General features: G+C 41.1%; 1 protein-coding gene across 2 annotated transcripts in view; it reads right to left on the bottom strand.

The window, feature by feature from the left end:
* The window catches only part of LOC125688396 (cohesin subunit SA-2-like), a 55,880-nt gene extending 47,082 nt beyond the window's left edge, over nucleotides 1–8,798 (bottom strand). Inside the window, exons 1-4 of one of the 2 annotated variants that reach the window (XM_048934431.1) lie at nucleotides 8,650–8,798; nucleotides 3,775–3,859; nucleotides 3,016–3,162; nucleotides 978–1,074 (exon numbers count right to left, since the gene is read on the bottom strand). In XM_048934431.1, the coding sequence (XP_048790388.1) occupies nucleotides 978–1,074; nucleotides 3,016–3,162; nucleotides 3,775–3,859; nucleotides 8,650–8,693 (373 nt within the window). In that variant the 5' untranslated portion in view covers nucleotides 8,694–8,798. Of the gene's footprint in view, nucleotides 1–977; nucleotides 1,075–3,015; nucleotides 3,163–3,774; nucleotides 3,860–4,404; nucleotides 4,603–8,649 lie in introns of those variants that run through there. The other variant, XM_048934432.1, reaches the window with a different exon arrangement.
* Nucleotides 8,799–8,848: the final 50 nt, after the last annotated feature.

Raw genomic sequence — 8,848 nt, forward strand, 5'->3', positions numbered from 1 at the left:
TTAAGCACAGTAAGAACTTCAGGTCAAATTTAGAAATACCAGAAGATAAGAGTTTACACTGGTATGGGCAATATATACACAGGGAGACGTATGAAACACAGATGAAATGGAACTAAAATACAAATTAGAGAAATCAATCCTGTGTTTCCTTGTGTGGCTATTTGGCTACTTGCCCTGGCAACCAAAAGAGCCAACTGTATGCTGTGGTGCATCAGGTTCAGCCCTGCTAGCCATTCCTGCTCTGCCCTGCACTGCTACAGCCTCAACTCAAGCACTGTGTGCAGGTTTGGGCACCACAAAACATGGACATAAAGCTGTTAAGGGGCATTCAGAGGAGGGCTACAAAGATAGTAAAGGATCCTAGAGGGCAAGACAAGCGAGGAGTGGCTCAGGTCCCTTCTGTTCAACCCAAAAAAGAGGAAACTGAGGGGCGGCCTCACGGTGGCCTAAGCTTTCTCATGATGGCAACAGGACCCAAGGGAATGGCATGGAGCTGTGTCGGGCAGGGTCAGGTTGGGAATTAGGAAAAGGCTCTTCACCAGAGGGTGACTGGCCCAGGAACAAGCTACAATCTGCCAGAGTTAAGGAGTGTTTGGACAATGCTCTCTGATGTAGGGTTTTAATTTTGGATGGTCCCACGTGGATCCAGGAGTTGAACTTGATTCCTGGGGGTCCCTTCCAACTTGAGATATTCTATGATTCTGCTTTCTCTGGGCAGAATTTACTTCAAAGATTTACTAAAACTTAGCCCACTGTCAATCAAAACATTTTCCACAGGGGGCATATTAGTTGAAGAGCCAGAAAAAGAATTTGATGTGTAAAAGGTATATTCTAACTGCTGAAATACAATCAGAAGTTTTAACAGTGTAGTCTTCTTAAATCTTTTATTTGCCATTCTGAAGCTTTTACCTAGCAAACACACTTCAGATTACTCTCACCCACAGGCAATCAAAAAAGCTCTTAAGAGAGTCAATTACCTTGGCAGCCTGAGCACTGAATGAAGAAGTTGATCAGATCTAGAAGTGCCACATTCCTGTCTTGTTTGTAAGCTTCAACCCAATCGTCTACCACAGACTAGAACAGATTAAAGGAACTCATTAGTCAAGAGCTGAACACAGCATGCTACACTTCACTGAGGACATCCACAATAGACACAAACATTCCACTGTCTCCATTAAATTATGAAAATGACAATAAATTCCACATCATTTTGTTCCATTTCTAACAATACAATAGGCTCTTTTGAGGCAAAATGTAGCCTTGAACTCTTCATTCCCAAGTTCTGCTTGAGCTAATGTTACCATTCACAGACTCTCTGCTCCCCATTAGTAGGGAAAACAACCTCAGCTTTAATAAACTTAACACACAAAAACCAAAACATCCTTTTCCTGATTTCTTGCCACCAGTGAAGTAATGGATTGACTTTTAAAAACTTCTGCATCGTTAGTAATTAGTATCAGCAACAGTCCCTCCATGTTCTCTTCTCCTCTAATAGCTGGTCTGTGCAGAAAGCTGAAACAGCCCACTTAACCTAGAAACCAACCCTAAATTTCAATTCTACTGAAGTCCAGTTTACAGCCTGTATGTGACAGGTCTGCTGGGACGAGTCATCCAGCCTTCAGCCCACCCACAGTACCACACGATCTCCAGCAGTAGCAGCCTGCACTCAGGCTACTGCTTTTTCAAGTCCTTCCCATTAAGTTTCATACAGCAGAAGCTGGACTCTTCAGGGAGCAATACTCAAGATAACACAGCTGTGGCTGTGGCAGAAAATGCCCATCCAGATGCAGATTGAGAAAAAAATTGCCTCTTATGCAGAACAGAAATATGTTTTTCACACATGCATACATGCGAGACACTACATAGTGGAGGCATACATATATCCATATATAAAACAACTGAAGCCCCAGTTTTAATCATCCAGACACAGATACAAACATAACACACAGATACGAACAAGCTCATACACAGTATGGGGAGGTGGACTTCTTCACACTGAAAAAAAACTGCTAACTAAACAGAAGCATGGGGAACCTGATGGTTATGAAACATGCCATCAAATTGCACTGGAATGGAGTTAAAAGAAAAGTGCTAAAAGAAAGGCTTCCTCAAAAAAACAAAACAAAAAAAAAAAACCCTGACTTTCAGAATCCTGAACAACAAAGTTTCCTCCTGTTAATATTTTCTGTATTTTTTAGCATTAGTGGCTTCTCACGTCCAAATACTGCATTAGCAAGACTGCTTTAGGTACATACGTAGGGTGCTCCAAAAGTAATGCCTCCTATTTATTTCCATGGAATCTACAACAGCTACACAGAGCACAATAACACTATTTGATAGAGCAAATTCTCAGCTATCAAGGGCTAGTTTTTAATACATTCACCAAAATTAGCTATGCATTTTCATCAGCAAGGAATGAAAGCCTGCATGTTGAGCTCATAAAAGCCTGCGTGGCTCATCTTCCACATCACCACCGCTGGAACACACCACCCATCATCTCACTGTGCTCACATCCACTCTTTGGTCTCCATAAAAACTCAGCAAGCATCAACAAATGTCAGTGGGTGCCATTTTTTACTGTATGGAGGAATTCAGTGACACACCTTTGGTTCATTCACACTTCCATGTCAAACACTATTTTGTCATACTGTCCTTCTACTGCCATCTATTGCAACAGAATGTAACAGAATACTGGCAGGAAGACTCAACCCCTTCTACCGTATTACCAACACCTTCCTCTAATGGGTACTGCCAAAATAATAAAACAGGATGCACTACTTTTGGAGAAGCCTTCGTATGTCCTTCCTCCTTCTAAATATTATTTTCACTAATTTAACAAAGATCTGTTCTCTGCAAGAACCATGCTCATGCCAGTTTTCCAAACACACATTTCTTACCCACCCATGTGAGAAGAAGAACAAAATTTCAACACTCCAGAGTACAAATAATTGAAACAACCACTGTTTTCCCACCTTCCCTCCACCAACCTCTCTCAGAATTCAGAGCTGGAAATACCTGCATGGCCTGCCTCCCCATGCTAACCACTTCAAACAAAGTAACTGCCTCGACCACTTCTCCATTCTGCAGCTGGCTCACTCTTCTGCTCCTGGAAGAATTTCTCCTTATGTTTTCACACTGTTCTCGGACCTTCCGTTTTTCTCTCTGAAACAAGTCAAAGAAAGTACATGAGAAAATGAAATAACAACCAACCACAGATAAATTAATTATTCCTTAATAACAAGTTTGCCTTACTCTAATTGCAATGGTTTGCCCAGACTGCTAACTTTTAAGCCTCAATGAGACTGACACGGTGTCAAACATGACTACAAGGGAAGGATTTACCAGTTTGAAACTTTTTCCTCAACAAGTCATAAACATAGCAAGGTGTAACTGGAAAGCAGCTAATGAAAGAAGCCTCTGAACAACTGTGTAATACCCATAAGGCATTTTCCAATGCTAACTGTAATTTCTGATGAGTCAAAAGTATGCACAAAAGTTCCCCTGCACCTCTTCACCCACAGAGTGAACAGACCATCTGCAAATTGACATCAGCTGTGCAAAACGCACAGCTAAGGAAGAGCACACACCAAAATGAAGTGACTGTTCAAAAGACAGTATTGAGGCTCTGCCACCATCAGAATTTGGGGATCAAGCTGGAGCCACTAACTAGGTTCTGGATACCCTGTGTTGCAATTGTTTCTTGAAATACTCCGTTTTGAAACAATTGAATGTGAGAAAATAAATTCCATAAACAAAATAAACAAACAAACTTACAGACGTTTTCAGGTTGCCATTTCTTACAGAGCTGTTGTTCTGCACAGTACACTCAGGCACAGTCTCATCACGGACAGCATTCTCTCTAGAGAGTAACAAGCACATTGAGGCAGTTAGCAGTGAGAAGAACCAAAATAGATACAAACCACAGAAGAAAACAAGAACGTACATACGTGTTTTAATATTCCTACCAACATAGAATGGCTTGGAAATGATATTTTGTTACTAAAAAAACTAACTTTAAAACCACAACAGAAATTTGGAATCTTTTTCAAACTATTACCTTTCCTAGAAGATACACAGGTAATTAGAAAACTAAAGAAACTATCAAAGACATCAAGGTAGGAGAAATTAAGTAAGCAAAAAAAGAAAGCAAATAAATGAAACAGAAAGCTGATGTTGACTTAAAGCAGCTTGTAAGAGCTTTGCACCACCAATCAATAACACAAGTATACAGCCACTTTGTGGATCCTCTACACAAGAGAACATCTGATGGATCCACAGCCTAACACAAGAAGAAGTTTTACTTGCTCTGTAAAACATGCTGAAGAAAAAAAAGACACAAAAAATTAATTTTTGTTTGCAGGTCATTGCTAAGATGGAAGAATAATTTTATAAACAAAGATGCACCTTTTGGGGGATCTGAAGCCATACATTTATCTGCAATGAAATCATGCCATTTTTCAGCATTCCCAATGCTAACAATATGCTTTGCGAAAGGTCATGTTTGAGCAGACGAGCTAGATCCCACTTGTGCAGCAGGTCCAGTACTGGTGGCTGGCTGCTATGGCCTCCTTTTAAACTACGGTGGCCAGGACATGAAGCCAGTTGACTTGTACTATAAGAAGGCACAAAAAGAAAGTAAATATGAGAGCGTACAGTCACTTAAATGTTCATGATACTGCTGCAACAAGAGAGCATACTAACACAAGCGAGCACTTTACAGAGAACACAACAGTGTATTACACTGTCAGATACAGTCAACTCTCCAATACCCAGATGGAGAATTAAGCGTGCTATGGATGCAGAACCAGCTTGAGCCCTGCTAGGTTTATCAATGCCAGACAAGCACCATCCATCTTCCAAAGACAGCTTCAGTCAGATAATGACTCTGCAAAGCAAATCCCAAGGCTGTGTACCATCAGCTGCAGGATGTAGGTCCTGATGTTACTCCAGTAGTGAGAAACTTCTATCTAAACATGGCTCTGTTTGCTTCTTAAATTTATTGGAACACTGTCCTGTAAGTGACGCAGCACTGGACTTCTGAAGATTCCTATGTTGCTGTCCAGACTCCATTAAAATATATCCAATTTCTAAATAAAATCATGCGAACGTGTACATCTCCTACAGAGAAAAATCCAATTACACCCCATGAACTTCTTACAGAAAAGTTTAGAATGTACTATACTGTTGACAGATGGAAGCCAGGAAAATAGATTAGGACAAACCAATCTTTAGATCAGTTGTCTAGATTTCCGCATGCAATAAAAGGAAAGAACCGTACTTCACAACCAAGCCAGCATGCCGTAAACAACACTTGGCAGTTTTCAGAACGCTTCCTTTGATTTGTAATTGAGAACCACAGAGTTCTGAATCTGAGAGAATCTGAAGCGCTACCAAAAACTTCCTGCTTCAAAAGAACAAGCAACTAGATGTTTTGCTTTTCTAATGCCTGTTAGTTCTACTCAGATTATTTTACAGGCCACAAATAAAAAAGATCTGAATGATCCTTATATGTAAAGGCGCTGCCTCTGCTATGTCATTAAACATTTTCATTTCTAATTTTTTTAACAATATACAACATTACACTGCTGGACTAATGTGTTTATACTTGTACTAGCACTACAGCTCAGATGCTAACTGGCATTTTGTTACACGCTATCTGTTTCTGCAGTTTACCTCAATATAATATGCAACATACTCTCAAGTTTAGGCTGAATTAAAATATTTAAGTAACAAGAGGAAAAACAACATTGCTGCAGGACATTTCAGCCAAGCACTTGTCTGAACACATGCTGCTTTTAACATCTCCATCTAGATCATACCTCACTGAAGCTTTAACTCATGCAGCTCTTCCCCAAGAGCCTCCTAGAGGTCCTGAGACTGCATTATACACACAGAAAAAACACTTCCACGTAACAGTCCGCTGATCCTGAGCTGCTACTCTGGTCAGCTAATGCCAGGCAAAATCTGCCGGTCGCAAAAGGGTTAACCAAGTCAGTGAATGCTTGGTACATGGAATAGCAGGCTTACCAAAGCTCAGCCATAATGAGAAGACTGCTGACCTACAACTTCCTCATGTGGGCTAACAACTCCAATGAAAGTACAGCTCTGTGATGAAACCAGTCAGACTAACTTTCACACAGTGCTAAGCACTGCTGAGAACAACCAAGGAATTTAACTAAGCACTAAAGAGGTACTAAAAAGCCATTCAGTTTCTGAATCATTTTGGCTATCAGTGCACCACAGCACTTAAAAATTACTTTAAGAGATTCCACATCATAAGCCCCTAAACAATAAAACTGCATGGGGGGAAAAAAAATTACTAAGAGCCTTCACAGCTTGATCCTGCTTTGGAAGGAAAAAAGGACATTTTCACTTTGGTACAAACTTCATTATGAACTGGACTAGTATGTTACATTGCATTTAATGTATTCTTTAATTCTCAAATATTTTACGCTGACTTGCATTCTTTGAAAAGCCCTTAGATCTCATTTGGCTCCTTCATATTTAGCTGTAAAAATCCCCATACCTGGAAACATTTAATTTTGGCAGAGATATTTCCAATGCCATATATGATCAATACTCATATTTCTTTCTTCCTTTTTTTTTTTCTAGTATTGATATTTCCCGCAATGCTATTCATAAGGGAGGTAAACATCTGCCCCAACTAGACCAGAGTCTACAAACCAAAGCCATTCCAAAATTAAGTATTTCCATTTATGTCTTTTTTTATCTGCACAATTTCTTTAGAAGAAATTGCAAAAAAGAATTAAGACACTCTCTTAATTTCTCAAGCAAAACAGGAACTACTGTATCTAGCCCTAAAGATGACACAATTATTACTGCAGCGATCCTTATGCATAACAATACTTATAACACCTTTTCAGTTACATGAAATAACAGGAGGTACAACAAATTTTGAAGCAACGTGTTGTTTTCTCTCTCCACGTTAGTTTGCACCTAATCAAACATTCTGACATACCTCAACTCACTGCCTTGCGCACAAGTAAGGAACACTTCCCAACCATTTATTTTGTCAGCGATCAGTAAGAAAGCACAGGCAGAATGCCACTCCTATCTCATCATAATTCTGACCTTTAGACCCTGCTACACGTGCCTCAAAGGTGCACTTTCACCATGCCTTCCTGCCACAATACAGTCCTTTCACAAGTACTAGAAGCATTAGCCATGAAACAAAAACTCCTGAAGCAGGAAGGAAGCAAAGCCCTTCTTCCAGCCCTCAAACAACACTACTGTGAGAATTTCTGAGCTCAGTTTTCCCAACATAATAAATGTTTCGAGCTGACTTAGAGACTCAGAAAGAAAGCTACCTCCTTAACACCGAGGTTACATTCCTAATTGTATTTTTTACATTACTAAACAAATCCTACCAGTATAATTTTTCAATTAACTTCTTCACCTTTTTGAGACAACATCAGAAGTTCAGCTAAACAATTGCCAGGTGCCTTCCTGCCACTTTTGACATTGCAAGGTTGACTACAGATGAAACATTCCGAAAAAGCCATTTGGCAAGCTACATTGATTGGCATCATGGACTAAGGGCACATCCAAAAGCTTAGGGAAGCAAAAAACCTGAAGTGTGCCTGCTCAGAAGGTGACCAGAACAGCAAAGGACAAGCTACAATGAGTCCAAAACAGTTAATACTGGATACCTAAGAAGTTTCACTCTTTGAAACCTACACAGGATATGCCCACATTTATCAACTTTTCTATATCTGCTCTTTCTACTCCCTTGTTCCATCCTTTAAGTAATTTGAGCAAATTTGATTCATAAATCACCTCAACTTGATGCTTAAAAACACATGCTTTGAAAGGCAGAAGACGACTTGCATATCCCTGTGAAAGCAGCTATGGACAAGTATATCTTCTCTCTATGCCCTATGTTGGAAAGGAATACACAGTGCCAACAGGCAGACTACAGATTAACTTAGCACTCTTCCATTTCAGCACTCTAAACATTACTGAAGCGAACATACATGCCAAGACTACAAATCTGTCCATCTTTACTCCCAAAATCACAGAATGGTTGAGTTGGAAAGAACCCCACAGCCCACCCAGCTGTGGACTGAGCTGCCCCCCACCAGCTTAGGCTGCCCAGGGCCCCATCCAACCTGGCCCTGAGCACCTCCAGGGATGGGGCACCACAGCTTCTCTGGGCAGCTGTGCCAGCTCCTCTGAGTGAAGAGTTTCCTCCTAATATCTAATACAGGCTAGGTTTATTTGCACTCCAATCAATGAGGCACAGAAACAAGACCAAGACCAGCACAAAACACCACGTTTAGAGGATGCCAAACAATACACTGAAGATAATAAAACACAGACAATGGTAACAAGCCTCAGTACATCACAAATACCCTACAAAGAGAGTGGTGAAGTGCTGGAACAGGCTGCCCAGAGAGGTTGTGGATGCTCCGTCCCTGGAGGTGTTCAAGGCCAGGTTGGATGGGGCCCTGGGCAGCCTGGTTTAGCATTAAACGTGGAGGTTAGTGGCACTGCATGTGGCAGGGGGGTCGGAGATTCATTATCTTTAAGGTCCCTTCCAACCCTGGCCATTCTGTGATTCTGTGAAATACCCCTATTAACCCTGACACCCACACAACACAAAACCCAAGAGACCGTGTCGGGCCTTACTTGTGGCTGGGGAGGTTACAGGCTGCGTTAGGCTCGGCTATCATTTCCACCGCATTCTTTCAGCAGCACAGGCAGCGAGCTAACCTGGCCGCGCTCACAAGTTAACGGCACCGCTTCTCCGCCGCGGCTTCTGCGGGCAGAGTAGCAGCAAACTGTCGAGAGAAGAAAACGAGAAAGGTTAATTACACATTAGTTCATT

This window comes from Lagopus muta, chromosome 1 (assembly GCF_023343835.1).
Source record: "Lagopus muta isolate bLagMut1 chromosome 1, bLagMut1 primary, whole genome shotgun sequence".
In the NCBI taxonomy this organism is placed as follows: domain Eukaryota; kingdom Metazoa; phylum Chordata; class Aves; order Galliformes; family Phasianidae; genus Lagopus; species Lagopus muta.